Source organism: Harpegnathos saltator, unplaced genomic scaffold (assembly GCF_003227715.2).
Source record: "Harpegnathos saltator strain DR-91 unplaced genomic scaffold, Hsal_v8.6 scaffold459, whole genome shotgun sequence".
Lineage (NCBI taxonomy): Eukaryota > Metazoa > Arthropoda > Insecta > Hymenoptera > Formicidae > Harpegnathos > Harpegnathos saltator.
This window is the reverse complement of record NW_020230271.1, coordinates 127,482-150,000: the sequence shown is the minus strand read 5'-3', so window position 1 is coordinate 150,000 and position 22,519 is coordinate 127,482. Positions and strand designations below refer to the sequence as shown.

General features: G+C 42.2%; 1 protein-coding gene and 1 long non-coding RNA gene across 2 annotated transcripts in view; both read left to right on the top strand.

Annotated features, from left to right (window-relative positions):
• Positions 1–22,519, top strand: part of rho-5 (rhomboid-5) — a 75,527-nt gene that overhangs the window by 20,005 nt on the left and 33,003 nt on the right. The window contains exons 2-6 of the mRNA XM_025301932.1: positions 5,675–7,360; positions 7,798–8,261; positions 8,797–8,907; positions 9,199–9,619; positions 10,717–11,202. Of these exons, the coding sequence (XP_025157717.1) occupies positions 5,706–7,360; positions 7,798–8,261; positions 8,797–8,907; positions 9,199–9,619; positions 10,717–11,202 (3,137 nt within the window). The 5' untranslated portion in view covers positions 5,675–5,705. The remainder of the gene's footprint in view (positions 1–5,674; positions 7,361–7,797; positions 8,262–8,796; positions 8,908–9,198; positions 9,620–10,716; positions 11,203–22,519) is intronic.
• LOC109504623 (uncharacterized) lies at positions 16,947–19,504 on the top strand. The gene is made up of 3 exons (XR_002163119.2): positions 16,947–17,587; positions 18,767–19,087; positions 19,172–19,504. It is a non-coding gene; the product is annotated as an uncharacterized LOC109504623 (long non-coding RNA).

Below are 22,519 nucleotides of genomic sequence, written 5' to 3'. Positions count from 1 at the left end.
AATTAGCCAATCAGACCTAATTAATAATCGTTTCAAGTAGGTTATTTATTCGACGATGACTATTTTCTATTTAGTGAGCCAAATTAATAAAGCCAAAATATAATTTTGTCTGTTTTATATTGAACAAGTAATAAAGATGGAATAATATTTGTGCCAACTTGTGTTACAAGATGCAAAATATTTGATATTGTCATTGTTTTTTTCTTATTCATGTAAATATTTATATCCACAATTGTCATCGAATCGTCAAATCAATAGATGTAGGATCTAAAATGTTACTTCATTTTTAATATTTTTATTATCAATGAATAACACATACGTGTGTGTGTATGTGTATGATTTAGTATTATTTATTATTATCAATAAAATTATATATATATATATATGTATGTATGTATACACGTATAAACCTATATCTATATACAGGGTGGCCCACATAACTCTTAACAGCTGAATATTTCGGAAATTATTTGTCAAATCAAAAAGTTGTTCATGAGAAAGTTTTATATATTCGAGGGGCCTTTCTAAGTACATAAATATTAAATTACTCCCTGCCCCTTCTTCAAGGGGGCAGGGGGTAACTTCGCAATTTTAAACAGAACCCCCTATAAAATGTTAGATGGTTAGATTTTACGGTAAAAAAACAAGTACATTTTGTTCAAAACATTTTTTTATCAGATGTTTCTGTTAAAAGATATGACGGTGTAAAGTTTCGAAGTTACAGGAAACGTAAAAGCGTCGTGTATCCTTGTCTTTCGTCGGTGATTTAAATGTAAACAAACATTCACACATTCATTAAGGTCAATTTAACTATTCATGAAAATCTTGTCAGTTATATGTTACTATTCAAAAAGTTAGCACCGTGAAAATCATAGATATCACTGTGTTTGATACAGAAGTGAATATGTTATTAGTATTAGGTGAATGCCAAAAGAATTATCGGCGTGCAACAGTAATGTTTTTTGAACGTTATGGGATTAAAAAATCGCACGTGTCATTTTTTAATGTAGAAAAGCTGCTTCGTGAACATAGTAAATTGCGTACAACACACAATAAAAAAAAGTGATATTAAAAAATGACATGTGTGATTTTTTAATCCCATAACGTTCAAAAAACATTACTGTTGCACGCCGATAATTCTTTTGGCACCTAATACTAATAACATATTCACTTCTGTATCAAACATAGTGATACCTATGATTTTCACGGTGCTAACTTTTTGAACAGTAACATATAACTGACAAGATTTTCATGAATAGTTAAATTGACCTCAATGAATGTATGAATGTTTGTTTACATTTAAATCACCGACGAAACACAAGGATATGCGACGCTTTTACGTTTCCTGTAACTTCGAAACTTTACACCGTCATATCTTTTAACAGAAACATCTGACAAAAAAATGTTTTGAACAAAATGTACTTGTTTTTTGCCGTAGAATCCAACCATTTAACATTTTACAGAAAGTCTCGTTTGAAATTACAAAGTTACCCCCTTTAAAGGGGGGCAGGGAATAACTTAATATTTATGTAGTTAGATAGACCCCTCGAATACATAAAACTTTCTCATGAACAACTTTTTGATTTGACAAATTGTTTCCGAAATATTCAGCTGTTAAGAGTTATGTGGGTCACCCTGTATAAGATTTAACAATTTCAGTGACGTTTATATTTAAAAGTGCAATTCTTCTTTGAATTTTCCGCGACTTTAATTGACTTTTAAGGCAACTCAGTAATTTCGGGCGACGAAAAAGTTAGTACAGAAAGAATAATAATCGCCTCACATGATCTAATCCAACCAGACTAATTCAACTTGGCGTCTACCAGCGGCATACTAATCCAAGTACTTTTAAACTCGCATGACCTAGAAGTAGCAGACGGATGGATTCGAGAATCCATTAGCGACCAATTGAAATTCTGATCTAGTCCGCTAAAGAGCGAAGTACTTGAATACTTTTATGCGAGCAACGAACGTCTTTCGCCGTTATTTTAGTTTCGTAAGAGTCCATTACTGCTGGACGGTTATGAGATTAAAAATTTCCTACTTCGGAAGCCTCCGCATCGTAAAAGCTGTAAAACACCAGGATTACAATGTAAATTCCTTTCTGGAAGGAAGAAAGAAAAGAGAGAGAAAGAGAAAGAATATTTATGGCGGTAACTTCTTCTCTCCCGATACAATGATGATTAATAGTGCATGAAAATTTTATTCAGCTTAAATTTAATCATTCCGGAAGTTAATATGTACCTTACGCGCGTTTGGAAGAAATTTTGTAAATTTTTGGAAGAAATTTTTAACGTTCCATGATTATCGGACGGAATTTTGTCTGTCATTAATAATTTCGGATAATCTCGCGAGGAGACAGATGAGCCCAAAGTGAATTTCCTGAAATAGTTGATAATTGAAGGAAATTGAGAAGGCTGATCGATATCATATGATTGAACGTGCGCGATGCATTAACAACTCGCTCCGGGATTGCGGCGGATCTCGTAAAATTGGAAATTAGGGACTGCGTCGGCGGGTGAGCGGGGGTGACCAGGTATTTAAATGGATTGAATTTGAATCGACGCCAGAGGAAAGCGTGTGCCAACTATCGAAAGATGTTCGTAAAAGATGAAACTCTTAGCTCATCATCGGACGAATTAATCGCCATCTCGAATCGAGTTCAATTATTATTAAAGAGATTGCAATTCGCGAATTCGATAAACAATCTGACCGAAAACGGATGGTACTCATGTTGAATATAACATTTTCGAGACAAACCTTTCATCAATTCGTTGAATACTTGGAACAGACATGTATGATTAATGTTAACCTTCCCCACTTTTTTTGTACTTTATCAACGATAATGTTACATAAACTTTATTATCGTATGAAATCAATATTAACAATTATTTTATAAGTATTGCCGTATACACATGGAAAAAAAATGAAAAAGGAAACATTCCAATATTTTAAAACCATTTTCTATCAATTTTCTACAATTTTGAATGTTCATTCATGTAACATTTAACCACTTACTTTTTAATTCGTCAAATTTTTGCAGAACACTGTGTCAACATCAACATAACGTCACATGGAGATCTCTCTCGCACAACGATGGGAGATTAATTCCGCTAACGGCAAAGTTAGAATGCATCCCTCTTTTTTTAAAAAAATAGTTTTTGAAATTCTCTCTCTCTCTCTCTCTCTCTCTCTACACGCTTTAATCCATTTAATTTCTCACGGAGCTCGGGATGTTCCGAAAATGTCGATTCCTCTCTGAACAACGCAAAATCATCCTCACGGGTACAATCTCACCACGGGAAATTTTTCGTCATAAATATTTCAGGCGGCGTCGGCCTGGCTTGTAGGAACGCCTGGCATCGTTTCGCGGACGAGCGACGACGACATCCTTTCGACGTGACTTCCGAAATTCCGTCGGAATGGCGTATTCTCAGCATCCGTCATCGGGAAACGCGGAGCACGCGTGACACGTGTCGCGTGCACGTGCACCCGTCAACTGCCGGATAAAACCATTTGTCAAATCCAGTTTCGCGCCGAACAGGCAAAGCTCCCCAGAATTCCTTTGACGCTCCGACGAAAGGAATCGGCAGTCTTGCCCGAGATCGAAAGTGGTGTCGACGGATGGTGCAAGACCGTCGGCTTGGCAAAAGCCAAATATCGTATATTGTTATGCGCAACGCAACTCCTTCCTCGCACCCTTGTGTACATAAGGAGGAAATATTTTAAGTTCTCTCTGCTTATTACTCTCTCTCTCTCTCTCTCTCTCTCTCTCTCTCTCTCTCTCTCTCTCTCTCTCTCTCTCTCTCCCCCCTCCCTCCCTGCCTCCCTTCCTCCCTCTCTCTCTTCCTCTCCTCCTCTTTCCCGCTTTTCTTTATCATTTCGCCGACACAACGGGAATGCGAATGTTTCTCTCGCGGGAGACGCCGCTGTGACAAATAAAATATCGATACTCTCTGCTGATATCATTTCTCATTTTGTGCGGCTGCATGCGTGAAATCCCTGCGGCAAAGCTCTGTTCTTTCTCGGAAACTAGATGGAAAACGACGCACGGCGCTGTCGGCGGCAGTTTTCGCAATTAGCCAGTTCAACGTGTTCAATGTGCTCTAGCAAGCTCTTTTACCAGCGTCCGCCGCACCGTTCGCTTCCACGCGCGGAACGTTGTCGAATCAAATGCCATTAGCAGACGTCCCTCGCGCGTTGTCTCAATATTTCCACAGCTTTCCCACAGCTTTTCACAGGGATAATGCAAATATTGCCCTGAGAACGGTCACCTCCACGATTATCTTCGCGGAAAGAGATCCACGCGATTTTTCCCCTTTTAATTTATGCTAATTCTTGATGTTTCGTAACGCGTTCGTTAATTAATTATCGTTAATTAAACTATATAGTACCTTCCGCAAGATGTATGTACTAAAAATTCTGATATACCACAAACAGCATTAGAAACTTAGCACTAGACGACTTTTAAAAGGATGAGATAAAGTGCATGTAATTTATATATTCCGTTTAATTTATTAAAAGAAAATATTTATATAAAGACATCACGCGATTTTCGAAACATACGAAATACTCTGATGATGGTTTTTCTTATAAAATTGCAATCACTGGTCAAGCCTGATTCTTCTTTTACACTGTGCTTTCGTGAGAATTTATACGTGCAAATTCGCACAAATAGCACAAGAAGCGCTTTGACTGTCCTCTTATTTTTTGAGATTTATGTTGATGGCTGAAATGCCTCAAAGGCGCGGACGATGATGCCTTGGAAATATTCCGCCATCAATTCCAGATGATGGGAGAAAAATTACGACGCGCATGTTTTACAATTTTAATTTCGCTGTTACTATGTGCGAGAAGAATGGTCGAGTGCGATGGTTACGATGAATAAGAAGAGTAGTCGATCGAATATTTATATCGATTTGCCATCGAGGGTTGCCGCGCCTCGCGCTGCATTATGGGAATTATCGAGGGAACGATCGAGGGGAAAATGTACGAGTATTCTAGAGAACGTGTGGGGAAACGAGAAAGAAGAAATGACAGTAAGAGAGAGAGAGAGAGAGAGAGAGAGAGAGAGAAAGAGAGAGAGAGAGAGAGAGAGAGAGAGAGAGACACGCATTCCCGTTCTGCAATACGTTGCATCTAGCGAGGGTGAAAAAAATTAAGTTCATGGTTGGCAAGTTGAAATAGCGTGTGTCGACAATGTCGCGAAAATAAAGCGCAACTTGCGTATTCTGAATGAAGATTGCCAGAAACGACAAGTAGGAAACGGATACGAAGGATACGAAGAATGCATCCTTATGAATCTCGCTCTCGAGATGTTGCAAAATGTATACATATACATGGATTTGTTGGATCTTTTATTAACTTTGAACACTTCTTTGTGGAATATAGGGGACGACGAATCGATGAATGTGGAAATATTACTTGTTATAAATACCTTAAAAATTCTAGTACATATTAAAAAAAATAAAATAAAGTGACATCTTGTTGCGGAATTTAATCGTTTTATAAATTTCCGCATTTATGTGAATGTGTGTGTGTATATATATCATATGTGTACACACGCACACACAAGCGTACAACTAAAGTCGTATACTTTATATGCTCATGTAAATGTCACAGTCGTAATTTTCTCATTCTAATCTCAATCTCGTGATTGTGATTCTCGTTGCAGATGTCCTGACAGCGGGCCCCGGGCCACCAGGATGCCGACAGACGACGACTATGGCCGAAGAGATCGTCTCCTGTTGCACCAGCACCCGATCGCTCAGTACGGGTCCTCGTCATCTTCGCTTCTCGCATCGAGCGTGCCAAGTTCCAACGTGGTGGAGCTTCAGATCGGTCCCAGTAACTCCAACGATTGCTTCAAGCAGCAAGTTCAGCAGCAACAGCAACAGCAGCAGCAGCAACATCAGCATCAGCAACAGCAGCACCAGCACCAACAACAACAACAACAGCAGCAACAATCGCAATCCGACTTGCGTGCGGTCGCGAATGCGACTGCAAGCCAATTGGGCCCGGAGCGCTATCAGTCGGATCAACAGATCCAAAGTAACGAGCATGTCGGGGTCCGAATGGTCGATCGGCACGAGAAGTCTACGGAGAAGCCCACGATCGACTTCTCAAAGTGTGGAGAGAGTCGTGCGTCGAGCTGCGACCGCTTTGGGCATTATCAGGTCCAGGGCGGCGAGCATGCGGCGGGTCGGATGGGCGTCGAGCGGCATGAGAAAGCCGCGGACAAGTCTTCTGTCGATTACGCTAAATGTGGAGAAGTTCGTCAGTCGAGCTGCGAGCGTTACTGCGCGCATTATCAGGTCCAGAACAGCGCGAGTCAGGCCCACGTCGTGGTGGGTGCTCGAATGGCCGAACGACACGAAAAACAGTGTCCGACACCAGCACCGTCCGTGTCCGACAAGCCAACATCGATCGACTTCGCAAAATGTGTCGCCGACGGCCGACAGTCGAGCTGCGAGCGTTTCGGCGGGCATTATCAGACTCCGACGTTCGGTCAGTCCCCGTTACAAGGACACTACGGCGCGGGCGCGGCGCGACCGGCCGATCGCTTCGCACGCTTCAACGACCTCAGCGCGCTGCACGCTGGAGCGACGGAGCAACGGGGGGGTGTGGTGGTGCCACCACCGACGAATGCGGATCGTTACTCGATCTGCAACTCGGAGTTGCGTTTCGATACGGGTACGACGAGCGGCACGACGAGCGAGCCTAGCGAGTATGCGAACGCGAACGTCCTTGCAAGTACCTTTTCCACGGAGACGTTCCCGTCGCCGCCGTCGCCGGCGCCAGCGAACGACCGCTTCGTCCCACCGCCGCCATTGTCGCCCAGCCCGAGCGAGAAGTACGCCTCGAGCCAGAGTCTGGCTGGTTACTCTGGTACTGATCGCGTTCTGCCCCCCAATTCTCCGGGGCCCAAGTACGGGGTCGGCGGTACTGCCCCAGCATCGCCAATGCCCTCCAAGGAGCGCTTCACCTCCGCCGAACGGCTACTGGCCGGTCAGCAGTCACTCGCAGGCAGCGACTGCGCCAAGGATCAGCAACGCTACGCTGGACCATCCGATCGCCTGCTCTCAGGCTCCTCACCAGTCTTGGGCGGACTGCAGACTGGATTGCAAGCCGGATTCCAGAGTAGCGGCCTCTACGCTAAGGACACTCGTTACACCGCCATTTCCGCCGATAGGTTACTATCCTGCTCGCCGATACACGCTCCAGTACCAGAGAGGTTCGCCGGCAAGTCGGATCGGTACCTGGTCGAGTCGCCCATTCACGACAGGTATCCTCGACAGGATCCGCCAACGACGACACATCATGAACGATATTCGATATCGATGGCGACGGCCACCGAGAGGTGAGCTGGGATCGCGTCGCGCGTGCCTCTCTGTACTGCTCTCTCTCTCTCTCTCTCTCTCTCTCTCTCTCTCTCTCTCTCTCTCTCTCTCTCTCTCTCTCTCTCTCTCTCTCTCTCTCTCTCTCTCTCTCTCCTCTCTCCCTCTCTCCTCTCCCCCTCTCTCCCCCTCTCCCTCTCTCCCCTCCTCCCCCTCTCTCCCCTCTCCCCCCTCTCCCCTTCTCTCCCCCTCTCTCCCCCTCTCTCTCCCTCTCTCTCTCTCCCTTCTCTCTCTCCCCCCTCTCTCTCTCTCTCTCCTCCTCCCTTTGAAAAAAGACAAATTGCTCGCTTAGATGTATTTTGTAGGAAACTCGTGAAAATCGCAGTCTTTCTTTTTTTTCACATTTTCATGTATATTATTATTCAATTCGTTGATTCTCCTTCCGAAAACCGTCCCTTAGGTTTCTCTCGAACTCGTCTAATCCTGAGAGCGCGCATCAGCGTTATTCATCGACGTCGGATCGTTCGTCTCTTCAAAGCACATCCAACGGCGCCGAGCAAACTAGACGTCTCTGCAGCGACAGAGGCGTCGAGACAATCTGCCAAAAGTATTCGACGGACCGATCATCCAGTTCCCCGGTGTCCGCCGACTTCGGCCGATACACCGGCTTTCCGGTGGAGGTCGGCACCACCAGTCAGATGCGATACCTGTCCAGCAACGACCGTTTCAACGACCTTGCGCTGCAGCGATGCAGCCAGTCGCGCTCGTCGGCTGACAGGTTCTCCAGCGACCGTTACCTCGCCGGATCGTCACCTGCGCACGACGGCAGGTTATCTAGCGCCGAGACACCGCGTTACATCGTCTCGTCCACGGAACGTTTATTGGCGCCGACGTCCTCCTCGCCGTCCTCCTCCTCGGAGACTGGTAAGCGCGATTCTCACTTCTCCGTGGAAGAAAACAGATACAAGACAGATTCTACGAAACATGACATTACATATTTATGAGATGCATATCAAGAGAGAATAGGATAATCTCGTTAAAATCATAAAAATTTTTGCGCCAATTACATTTCTTTGTCGTTCTAATAAGAAAAGTGACAATAACAATATACATGTTAGATTATTATCAGCTAACTAGCTGTAGCAGCACTAACATAGCGCGCGCATGCGCCTTTTATATATACCAATCAAGATATTATCATGAAGAAAATGAAGGTTGAATAAAATGAAATTAGTAATTATAAATATATGTCGCGAGCTTAGTCACGTCGGGGTGTCAATGCGAAATAGTTTTCTCTCACTGCAGTATACGGGATGAGACAATGACAATTGCTTGACAATGACTTCGAAATTAAGGAAAACATTACAAAACAGTATTTATCACACAAAAGTTTTAGGCTTTTAAAAAGGGATTTACGAATTACAATAACTAATTATGAGTGTTTCTCGTGGGATCTCAGGCGCCAGATACCACTCACTTTATACGACTACCACTGGCACCCAATCGTCAGCGTCCAGCGATCGTTTCGTATCAATATCACCGACGCCCGAAGTGTCACCGAACGTTCATCGCGGTAGCGGCGTCGGCGGCGGCGGCGGCGGCAGCGGCGGCGGCGTCGGCGGCGGCGGCGGCGGCGTCGGCGGCGGCGGCGGCGGCGGCGGCGGCGTTGGCGGCAGCGGCGGCGGCGGCATTGGCGGCGGCGGCAGCGGCAACGGCGGCGGCAGCAGCGGCAGCGGCAGCGGCGGCGGCGGCAACAGCGGCGGCGGCAACGGCGGTGGTAGCGGCGGCGGCAGCGGCAGCGGCGGCGGCGGCAGCGGTAGCAGTAGTGGCGGTAGTGGCGGTGGTGGCAGCGGCAGTAACGGTAGCAGTTACCAAAACACAAAGAACATTGTCGACAAGTACCTGGTCTCAAAATCAGTCCAAAGTAACTACGATCGTTACTCAGTCGGCAGCCAAAACGATCATCAATTCGGTCAAGACCGGTATTTCACGTCTGGAGGTGGTAACGAACGATTTCAGACCTCCGGAGCTGACCGTTTTCACGCTGCTTCCGATCGCTACTCGCCGGTGCGCAGTGTTACCGACAAGTACCTATCTTTACCGAAGCCCAAAGACAGGTTCACCGGCCGTATAACACCCATCTCTTGCGCCACCGCCGTTGCAACGTCATCCACCGATCGTTCCTATGGTTCGTCCGGTGTGAGCTACGTGCCCCCGACCGCGCACACTCCCGTCGAGCGATACGTACCACAGCCACCCCCGGAAGTGCTCTACCCGGATAGGTAAAGACAGACATAATAATATATACAATAAACAAACAATGAGAGGTTTTCTCAATGTATATCGTATTTTCGAATCAATTTCTTTAAAGAATTCAACAATACAAGTTATAGATTTGGAAACATATAAAATAAACCAACGTTAGTTTTTATTTGCAAATATGCAAAATTAGTTCTACCAAAGACTTGCAACAAATTCGTTAGATAGATATTTACCTATATTCTTTTCATGAAGGGTCTGAGGCTAATGAGAGTCACCGCAGGATGGTGGTTGCTAATAATGAGTTTTGGGAGAAATGTCCAACATTATAACGATGACGAAATTATTTACGAATTGTATCCAACAAGTGGCAAGTATAAAGTGTTTTAGTTCGATTTCCAATTTAGGCAATGCTTTTTTACCATACTACACGTCAACGTCAAATTAGCTTCTACAGTTTGACAGCGGAAAAGGAGAATATACAGTTAAGAATATATAATTATTTGAATTATATTTATACATCAGCTTATCCGTGTAGACATGTACGTATAATTACGGATGATTGTACACAGTCATAAAGAGACAAATTTCGCATATAATATATGATTACTTTTCCTCGGTACCTTATTCTTCTGCAATTAATTATTCATAACCAATATTTCTGCGATGGCTTTCTTTGACTCTGAATTCTTCGTCATTAAAAATCTAAGAGCCCAAAAATGGAATTTATTGGCCTCAATAATAAATAAATATAACTTGTTTTATTAATAATAATAAAACTTGTTATATTTAAAACATCAACGATCGTTATCCATTAAATTTTTAACTATCTCACACACACACACACACACACACACGGGATATTTTTCGATTCTACAATTCCCAAAATTGCTCCGCTTGTGAGCCAAATAACGACGATTCAATGAACTTGTGCAAACCTTTAATATATTGCACGAGTACATGCAGTAATATTTATTTTAATATTTATTTTAATTTGGTAAATCTTCGATGAAGACACGTGTCTGCGATTGAAAGCCCGGCTTCGGACGCTTCCCGAAGTCTCGTGAGCTGCTCTATTCGACTGGCGTTTCAAAAGCTCCCTCTTTCTATGATTGTCCAGGTTCGTGGACAGGTATGTGCCGCCGGCGGCGCACACACCGACTGATCGATATGTACCCGCGAGCGATCCAGGTGATCCGTATATGCGTCGAGACCTCGGTTTTCACCATCATTACCGGCTACCGCCGCCCGCTGGTTACCCGTACCAGACGCACTTCCGCTTCCGTGGGTTCGCATACGCCGCGTCCGGTCGGCTTGGTGGCAGCCCTGGCTCCAGCAGCTCCAGCAGCACAACATCCAATCAACGGGAGACCTTCGCCACGTCGCCGTTGCTAAGACCCAAAGTGCGCGCGTCCACGGTCGAATTCAGTAGCGCCGTCGGCGGTGCCGCAACCACCACGGCGACCGCCGGTGTCGGTCGTCATATGTGCGCGAACCCGGTCGATTGCTGCGGAGACACATCCGCGAACGCAAGAGCCTGTTGCCAGATGAGGAGATCCCTACCGCCTGGAACGCTTCCTACGATACCCGTACAGACTTCATCGTGGTGAGTATTTGTTGGAGTATTTTCTTCATCCGGCAGAACAGATTTCCTGCGTTGCTTCCTGCAAGATTCTGATCCGAATCCGACAAAGCACGCATATTCAAAAGGTCAGAGATATGAAGATTTATATTTGCGCTAAGTCATAGCAAACGTAAGAGAGTTTTGCTTGAATTTATAATTGTTTATAATTATCAACACACATTGATCAACGTAGTTATCATCAAAGTGGTAGGTCGGAGAACATTGTTCCTGACACCGTTTTAATGTGTCTTAATTCGATGTGTCAATTAATCTCTAACTCATCATATTTATTATTATTATATTTGAATAATTATATAATTGTATATTACGAAGAATTATATATAAATTTGCGAATAGATTTTCAAATAACTTCGTTTTAACGACATAAAAGACGTAAAGTTTCATTTTTATCAAGTAGTATTGTTAGAAAAGAGCTTGGACTTCCCAAATGAACAGAATACAAATTTTCCTCTTCCCCTTCCTGCCAGAGAGATATCAAGTCCTATACTGAATTAAAAAATGAAGGAATAGTTTAGTGTCCTGTTTAGCCCTGTACCCTGATTAGCCGCGAATTTCGCTGTAAATCGTGTGCGTAATCATACAGTCCAATCAAAAAAAATCGATTACAGAGAGCTTAAGAACAGGTGAAAGCCAAGCCACGTGTGTTAAGAGCTTGCGCGTGTAATCCGCAGATTATGCAGGAGGAGTATGGCAGGGAGGCTGGCTTTCACAATGCACAAATTCGTGTAATAATACGTTTGTATCATAAAGCTTGAACGAATTGGAATGGAGAAGAGCCTCTTAATTGAGGGATAAATGTTATTTATGGGGTCAATGGGCGCCTCTCTCACAGAAACTTCCAACATGATGGCATTTCTTGTCGTTTTACCAAATTTGAACAATATCCACCTTCAATTATTGCTCAAATATATACACATATAGATTCTCTCTCTCTCTCTCTCTCTCTCTCTCTCTCTCTCTCTCTCTCTCTCTCTCTCTCTCTCTCTTTCTCTCTCTCTAGCGCGCGAAAAATAATTTTATTCTCGACCCTATTAAAGTACAGATAAAAACAGAAGTTAAAATACACTTTAAAATCGAGATTACAAGATTAGCGACAAAACATCACATCATTTATAATTTGATTGAAACATTTATAACGTTTAGTTTAAACGGCTCGAAGAACGTCGAGTGCAGAAATAATTGTACGCGAATGAAACGGCCGTTTCATTAAATTTTTTCCCTCAATAGCGTGGAGTTTATGAAAATCTCTCCGGGCGTGCAATGTGCAACGCTATATCTGCAAGCGCTAAAGTGGAACGTTAAGTCCAGCAACAATAATTAACTCTTTGCAAAACAATGATGACACACTAGCGATTTCACAAAAACACGATCGCAGTATTATCTCGCATGGTGGATTATTTCAGGAGATCGCGATCAAACATTCGTCAAAAGGCTCGTCAAAGGCTTCACTCGTATATCGCTGTCTGTCGTTTTCCCTCCTATAGTACCCTTTCCCGGTACTAAGAACGTTCTAATAGTCACTGAAACGATTTCGTACAGTCGGGGGCGAAGGAGCGGAAGAAAATAAAACGGGCTGCGATACTCCATTAACCTGATTGCCACGACGAAAGCGTGGTCGACCTTCCCGAGGTTTTCGGCTTTCGTGCCGCCAAATGCAGGCTCGCGTCCTAAATACCGACTCACAGCTAAAAATGCTGTCCTTTTGAGGCAAGTCCAGAGCCGAACAAGTCAGGAGTAAAATCCGATTAATAATAATGATAATAATCGATGCCGAGGATCCGATTGTCGCCAGACGGGGGAGGAATTGATAGGTCAAAACAGGACGTTTTTGAATAGGATGCGGAGACACGTTTAAACAATTCAGCAATTCGCGCCCAGATAATAAAACGTGGTTCAGGGTTCAGGGTGTTTATACCGCCGATGACGCGATGTTGAAAAGTGAGTGAAGAAAAACGCAAAGACTGCCAATCCACCTTCCGGAATGTCGTTGATTAATTACTCAAATGTCTTTTCATGTCGTATACGTAGGATCGTTGTTATTGTTGTCATTTGCCTTGCTCAACCATACATGAGCGCTGAAGCTATTGGTTACCGTTTAGGTGGCGACGCGTGCAAAATTAGCTCGGGCCAACTCTACGGGCTACTTCACGAGCTCGATTAACGTCAGCGAACGGTCGAGCTATCCGCTGCTGATAGGGAAGGGGAGCGGAAGAGGTAGATGATGGCGTTAATCTAAATCCGTAAAATTCCCATGGGATTTCACCGCAGGAGCGGGTGCAATTTTCGCACGATCGATCTTCGCACGGTTCGTCCATCCGTCCTCTCGTTTCTCAGCCCTGGATTTCTTCATTCGAATTTTATCCAAATTAACTGCTGGACCGCTCTTGCACGATGCGTTCGCGTTATGGCAAGGATGGACACTACTGAATATGAAGGAAACATAAAGAGAAGGAGGAGAGAAGGGAGAACTGCAGACGAGACGGGGATAGACGAATGACCTGGAAGTCGTAAGGAGAGCATCCGGGCATTGTCTCGCACCGGCAACGACGATGTTTCACGTACTACTGGCAACTTCGGTAATTATGTCGTGCTCGCGAGTTTAACTGGCCCCGTCGCACGAAATTGCAACCTGACACTGGTCGTCGCTACGTGTCAGTTAAGGATTTTATCCTTTCTTCTTTTATCCCCGCAACTCTCTTCTCTCCTTTCTCTCATGTTCCCTCATTAGTTGACTCTTAATGACCGCGATACCAAAACTATCGATTTGCGCAATTTGCCTCCTAGCGGTGCAACTACCAAACGACTGCTTTGATGTGCGATTCGTTGCGGTGCGAAGCGTTATTCCTAAAGATTCCAGAAAGGAATCTTTTCCGGAAGGCGTTATACCCGAACGAAAATGAAAAAAAAAGAAAACAACCGATGGTAGACTCCTGCTCTGATATTACACGAGCGTGAACATAATTATTATTATATTATAATTCATTCCTCCGTTCTTTCAAATATTATTTCGAAATAAAGTGAATTACGCATGCTAAACTATACGTTTGCAGGAAATGTAGAAAAAAATGTGTTAGCTGTTTTACGTCAAAGGAGCGCTTTTCGTTGATCCAGTACTCAATTTTATACGGTAATTGTTACCAGAAAAGAATGGGATGTTCTTCTCTATTTAAAAGCTAGCCCGACAAAGCTATCCGTCGCGTAATATTCTTCATAAATGCGAATTTTACATATTGAAAATAACCAACGTGATATCGCCGTCCGCGAGTCGGTGCGGAAACGCATAAGTATCCAACATCGACACACATGATCCTTGACGACGGAGGTGCAAGAACAAATCCCGATGGATCTCGTGGTCACCTTCGTGATTATGAGCGAGTATCCTCCAGGATTTCCTGCCGACGATCCCACCATTATCCTGTCCGTAAACGTGCTCTAGCACGTTCGGGAAGCGGGAAATGCAGTCAGTTCCGCTCACGTAGATCCGAATGGTCACGTCCGTACGTCATCGTCTAATAATAATAATAATGGAGATCTCGATGACACGTCAGCGAACTAAATTATGGCAGATCGATAAGCCTGCGTCACTGACATGCATTATTTGACTACCAGAGGTACATAAGCGTATATAACATTTTACCGTTGTTAGTGACTAAAGTGACTAAAGACAACTTTTGCTTTCTTCCCTCCTCCTCTCATTCTCTAGATATAAACATCTAATCATCTTTACTTCAAAAAATAGAGTTTAAAGGGAATGAAAGAATACACTTCCAAGGATATTTCGTTGCCTCCCACAGCTCTTTTCTTCAGGATTACTTTTCTTCAGGATTCTCCAGGATACCTTGGATTTTCCTTCGGGAAGAGATTCCAAAGGCGAAAGTTGAATACTACCTCTTCATCTCGCTGTCGTAAACTCGAGATCATTCGTGCGTCTTATATCGACGTAATTCTCTTAAAAAAGAAAAGGAAACTATAAAATTCATCTTGAGGAAGAGAGAGAGAGAGAGAGAGAGAGAGAGAGAGAGAGAGAGAGAGGAAAACAGAAGTTCGGCGATTCTAAAGATAGATATGTAGATTACATAAATTTCAAGTTTGAAAAGAAAAAGATATCTGTGGGTGAGATGTAAAGGAGAAGAAGCTGCTAAATGCGTCACAATTTTATATACATCATTAACGTATATAATTTGTAAGTTTGTAAAAATGTTGCAAAAGGGATTGTTATATAAAACAATATTTAGCCGGACCCTCTAAAAAGAGATCCCCTAATAAATGATGGACGTATGTTCTAGATTACGCGCAGTAGAGCATAGAACACCGAGCATAAGCGCTAGTGGCGCGAACACTCGCTCGAGATAAATAAAATCCGTACGGACCTGCTCCCGGCTTGTTGCAGATTGCATAATAATGCGTTAGATAATGCAATAGTAGTCCCCGCCGGTTCAGAGGCTTTTAGTGGGAATCTGCGCAAACCGCAAAATCCTATTAGGTCCCATCATCACCTATATCCTCTTAAAATATTGTTGCCTCGTGCATTACCGCACATGCAAAACCGATCATTGCAAAAATATGCGAGAAAGAAGTCAATTTGGTAGACCGTAGGCGTACACGGAAATTTTTATCGCAAATATTCAATTTTTTATGCAGGAAAAAAGTCCATCTTTCTAAAAAATTCACGTCTAAAAGGTTCTTTGTACTGCTAATTTCACTAAAAAATAGAAATTTTGATATATTCGCTATTAGAATTTAATTTACTTTTTATCGCGTTCCTTCCAACGTTAACCGTATATTGATACAAGATAGAAAATCACGTGTTTCATTTCTTTACATTTCTATAACTTTGTGTTTGATTAACAATGCGAGAACACTCGTTGTAAAAATAACTCTACGAATCGCTAGCATATTTGCAGCGAGTAAACCTAATAAACCACTCTCGGCAGGTGAAAGGGAACCTTCAGCTCACAAGAATGGTATCCTTTCAACTTTAACTGCGGATTATCTATATCTACCGTGTATACACATCTGTGCCGGGGCATAGTATGCCTTTTTCCACCGAACGAGCTGCGTAAGAAATCTCCATTAGTCTCAACATTCACATTTATTCTGTTCCCTGTCTCCGCCTGTTTTTATCTCTTTTTCTCTCTCCTCCTATTTTATCTTTTTCCTTACATGCTCTCTCTCCCTCTCTCTCTCTGTCTCTTTCTCTCTCTCTCTCTCTCTCTCTCTCTCTCTCTCTCTCTCCCTCTCCCTCCCTCTCTCTCTCTCTCTCTCTCCCTCTCTTCTACTTCTCTTTTACTCTTCTCATTTCTTTCTTTTCTTACCTTTCCATTGTTTTACTCTCATGTTTGCTCTTATTCTTGTGTTCTATTCTCCTCTCATTCTTTTCCGCGACTTTTATCTACCGCGTCTTTTATCTTTCCTTTCCTTCTCTACTCTACTCAGCTTCAGGTCTCTCTTCTTTTCTCCTTCCTTCATCTCCCACTGCCTTCTCTCCTCTTCCATTTCCTTCTCTTCTTCACCTTCTTCACCTTCTTTTTCCTTCTTACTGATTTATTTTTAAGAATTCATTCATCGGGTTTTTTTTCATCAGTGACACTCAACGCAACATCGCTTGGATCGCTCTATTACGGTCCTTCCACATATTAATTTTATCATAAACTTACTTATTCTTTTTATTATTCGACATCGTCTATTACAAATTTATTGCGGTTTATCTTTACATTCATCATCAGATACACATTTCCTCTTAAATGAATACAACTTTATCTACTATTGTAGTTATTTTTGTTTTAAGTAACTTTTCTCAAAATATCCAGAAATTTCGCAAGTTGTATGCTCAAACATGATACGTCATCGATTTCTTTTGTTAATTTTCGTCAAGATCGCAAGGTGGCGGTTAAAACCGGTATTTTTGAACTAGCCACTTCGCTGTCTGTCGAGTGGATCGAGATAGGGTTTAAATTGTTGGCAATCGTAGAGTCGCACCGTTTCTAGCGGGACTTGTTGACGCCCAGCAGCTGACAGTCACGGTCGCGACGATGGCCACGTGCAACGCGACTCGGCGTGACGCACATGTCCGCTCAGTACACAGTATGCCTTAGCTCGCGAAGTATCAGTTATACGTCTTGCCGTAAGATTCTCCTCGGACGTTTCTCGCAAGAGCGAAACTCTTTCTCCAAATCTCTCATCTTTCAGCGACAAATAATCAACAGTGATCAACGATGAAATAGTGAAGCAACACGATGTGCCAAAGTAACACATGTAACTGTAAAAGGTTTACGTGTCTAACATCAGTGTAGAAAAGAAAAAGACATATCATCTCTCGGCTGAATATGGAATTGGAAGATATGCGGTAAGAGATGTAATAGATAATAATAAAACAGTAAATAAAGGTGTCCCAAAACGAATGAAAGTTGTACATAAACAGGAGTTTGAGATCGCTTCTGTTTGAGATGATAAGCGTTACTTGTTTGCTTACAACTTATCTTGGCTACTTGTGAAAGTATACTAATTCAATATTCGAAAAAGTATTATTTGTTTAGCGCAGCGCTTTTTATCTCATGTATTGTAAGTGTTCTCGTATCCAATATACGTCTCTATTAGCGTAAAGATGCGCAAGACATGTAACAGTGCATGCAGTTTCGCGATATCGCAAGGTAACGTCACGCTTGCAAAAATGCGACGTAACGCGTCGAGCGAATTCCAATGTTTCACGTTTAATCGATATCACGTCGAGGCTACATCTTATCAGTTGCACACGATATAGCCGCTGACATTCGTCGTTCGATGTATACTCGATACGTAAACGGAGTTATAGTTAAAGCCGGTGTTTGTATCTTATTGCTAGCTTACTTCATAATTGCGAATCATCATGAGGAAACATTCAGCGATAAATTTGTAAAATTAGCCACTTTGATGTGATATATCTAAGCATAAATATACACGATAAGTCATTTGTTTATACTAAATAAACAAAGAAATGAAAGAGAATGAAATAATATACTCTCGAAACTATTTTCCTTCTAAATAAAAGAAGGAGTATTCGAGCATTTTTCAGTGATAAAATTTGTTATCTATTTAGAAGCACTTTAATTTGATCAATCGCGATTCGTTCGATGACCTTTCAACGAGTTATATATTTCTCTCGTTGCATTGAAAATTTGCGTTAGATCTACAGTATAGAACAAAATAAAATTTTGAACGCATTTTGGACACTTTCATATTTGCTTGAACGTAACTCGGTAATCTTGACAAGTAGAAAAGAAATATATTCGGATAAAAAACACACAAGATCCATAATAATAAGCGAAAAACGGGCGGTCTGTCAGTCAAAACGGGACGATAAAGTTTGTAGAACGCGGAGAGAGGAGAAGAATGGTAGGTTTTGCGACGGGGTAAATTCATATACCTGTGTATTTTCGTAAACCGCCCCTTTGCCGTTACCCCTCTCGCTATTAACGGAGCGGTGAGCGCCATTATTTCCAAGCTGCCTTAAGCGCTCGTTTTCATAGTCGACGCTTATTGATTTTAGCTTCGAAACGCACGCGATGGGTGGGTGAGAGAGAAGAAGGGTTGAAGGTTGGTGGCTCTAATTGGATTAAAATTTCATCGATGGGTGCACCTTTGCAAGAACCCTTTTACGTTGAGACACTGGATGCTGGGTTTTCATCATAAATCGCGGTATAATTATCCTTAAATGATCATGAAATAGCAGGATATAGGAAGGACGAAACGTGCGCGATATGAGGAGAAAGGATGATCGACAGGTTGAGCTTTTATAGTGAAAAGTCGACACGAAAGATGAAATATGATGCATATCATGTCGTGAGGGACAAGGAATATTTATGATAAAGTAAATCAAAATTAAGTAGAATCTCTACAGAGCGAATCTTCGCGCGAGATTATCCGATTATTCAAAAATCAATTGTAATTTCAGGGACGTCATATTCGACATTAATAATGAGCGAGAGGTTGGCGCGAAATCAGAGTATAATTCGCGATTACTCAACGTGAAATTCAAATGAATGACTCTCGCAAAGTTTCCTCTGACGTTGAAGGTTGAATGGCAAAAAATTGGAACGAAGTCGGCAAGAAATATTCGTGGAATATTTGACCAGAAATTCGAACAGCCTTCGTAAGACTCAAGATAGTTTCAACTGAAGTTTTGAAGCTGATGATATAAAAAGAAAAGAGGGGACTAATCATAAGAATAATAAATCGACAAATAAATTGCATAGGATTTTTATAAAGTGTCGAATATATCTCGAAAACTAACCTTTTAGGAAAAAAAATGTTACAGACAAAAGTTGTATAGTGTTTCAAGGAGAACACAAAACAACTATATCATTTTGTTTACAAGTGGCGCCACTTTCGAGATATTTACTAATCGTTACTTTTTTTAAATGGAAACCTCAATTCTTCATTATATCATCTTTTTCTATCAATTAATTTTATTAATTTTATAAATTTTATTAATTTTAATAATAATTTTATTAATTTTAACTTGATAACTTTTTAATGAACAATGAGCACTGACTAAAACTTTTTGAAGATTAGTCAACGCCATGTCCTTAACAATATATGTGGAGTTCGGAGATATCAGAGGTAGGCACCAGTATACATATATATACTATATTTACCATACTTAATGCCATACACGGAACGCCAAGTCCGCAAATAATTCACGAAAAATTGACAAAAGAGTGACAAGCGGATAATACATTTGTACATATGATCGAGAAAGCGACGGAGCACCACAACAATCTGCGAAGGAGTCGTGGTGGCTGTCAGCGGAAGTCAATGAGGAGTATGCGATTCCTGCGAGAGACTCGAGGGTGTCCGGTGGCTAATTATCGAATACCGTTTATACGAAACTATGCGAGCAACGCACGGTATCCTGCGGAATACAGCCGCAAGACTCGCCCTAAAAATCACATTTTCGCGTTACTGCGGCCCAGAATCGGAGATTGCGATCGATCGACTTAATCTGTTGCAAGATGAATCGCCGGCTATGAATAAGAGAAATACGATGTCAGATAATATTCAAAAAGCTTGTGAATATGGAAAATTATCATTGCTCTTAATTACCACCGTTAATTTATTTAGCAATATCTGTGTTCTAATCATCGGAAACTAAAAAATAGGATTTAACCGAAGAAATCACATGTATCTAAACATACGTTTTCAAAATTGCAACTGTACTTCAAACCGTATTTATTCGAAAAAGAAAGCAAAATAGTAAGGTACATCAATGCACATTGGCGTTATTTATTAATCAGGATCGATTTTTATTATCGCTTCTCACTCGTGAGATATATACGGACGATAAAAACAATATTTTTTAACATTCTAAAAATACACGAGTTTTGCTGAAGGCGGGAAAGTATACAAATCGACGTCACATTACAGCCGTTATAAGAAGCTAATGAGGATATTTGAAGATGCGCAAACAGAGAAAATTTTTTTAAATAATTTCACCGAGAGAGCTTCAGACTGCAATTGCTGCAATAATTTTTCCTTCCCCGCTTCGCTTTTATTTTTCGTTGAAAAAGATAAGGTGGTCGACGAAGCACACATAGAAGAGAGAGAGAGAGAGAGAGAGAGAGAGAGAGAGAGAGAGAGAGAGAGAGAAGAAGAAGAAGAAGAGAAAAAATGAAAGAGAGACGAAAAGGTGGAGAAAGAAAGAGAGAAAGACCTAATCTTTTCTTTCGAAGCATCCCTTGTATCCCGTCCTTCCCGAGATCCTAATGGATCGAGAGTAGTTTTACGTCACGGCCGAAGGCTTTTTTTCGAGGATACACCCTCCTTCACCCTTGTTTACAGGGGTTTTCCGCTCTTCTCGACTATAGCTACAAATTTGCGAGTTTAATGACCCGTTTAAGTCATCGACAAATTCCAAAAATACTCATCCAATTAGCCACATCGAGCGTTCTCGGAAAATTTGTTTCATAAAATCATGGAAATTATGGAATTATAAATTTATGGAAAAATATCACAAAATCAAAATAACTTTTCGTCTCAAGTAATAACCTCTCCTGAGTAATGCTTGTCGTTTCTTTTATGGAGAGAGAAAAAGAGAGTGAGGGAAACAGAGAGAGAGAGAGAGAGAGAGAGAGAGAGAGAGAGAGAGAGAGAGAGAGAGAGAGAGAGAGAGAGAGAGAGAGAGAGAGGGAAACAGAGAGAGAGAGAGAGAGAGAGAGAGAGAGAGAGAGAGAGAGAGAGAGAGAGACGGAGGGAGACAACGGGAGAGAAAGAAAGGCTGAGGGCCGTATTATTTTAATAATAACTGAAATAGCATTATTTTAATAATTATACAACGGCGAAAGAATAGGATTTCGCGAAATTAAGATTACAGAGAGAATTACAGCATGTTTCAACTCTAAATTTTACTAAGCTCTCCACGAAAACTCCCTTCGTCTATTTTAGCTATTATTATTTCAAATTATTTAAATAATCATGAAGAGTCATCCGAGTCTCTCTCATAATTATCCAAATAACTTTAACCATCCTGCGTCGCCTAACCTTTTAACCGAATTTCGTCGATTTTTTATTTAAATATTCTCCCGCACGAGACCATGGAACAAAGCTTGGGATTTCGAGAAGGATTATAAAAGGGTGAGAGGAAGAGACGCGCGCGCGCGCACAGACATCGCCGGGTGAGTCGCTCTAAGGGAAAGTTCGCCGGACTAAGCGGAATCCGCTTTCGGATTTCGCGCCGCGCGGACAGGAAGCCGTCCGTTAAATTATTCACCATGACTGTCATATCTAAGCATGAAAGGGTATGGAAAATTCCCCGGGTTAAGGGCTGAGACTCGGTGTACCTTCTTTGGACAATCCTATAAGGATACTACGCTGCCTTTGCCCGACACCCAATCCACACGACACGACCTATAACTTCATAATTCACTATCCGTGGCCTTAGCTCCATAGCGCTAAAGAGAACATACAACGCGGCGTGTACAAAGTGTCCCGCGAGTAAACATAAATACTTTATGTTGACAAGGCCGGCGAATTTCTACGATGATCTTCGGGGACGCGATATCCCCGATCAAGGACGCGAATCTATGTAAGGATCAATCAAGACTCGTAAGGATTCCGTTGCAGGTCCGCCCAATTCTCATCCGTCCACCGTGGACGAGTTAATTAAACGTGCTAATGAATTGGACCAGCGAGCTCTGAACTGCAAAGTTCAAGATTGAATGAAACTTTCCCAGCGTAAAATTAACATTAATTCCGCCGCGATTTCATTTGTGCTGATTAAATGTTAACTCGAAAAATTGACTTA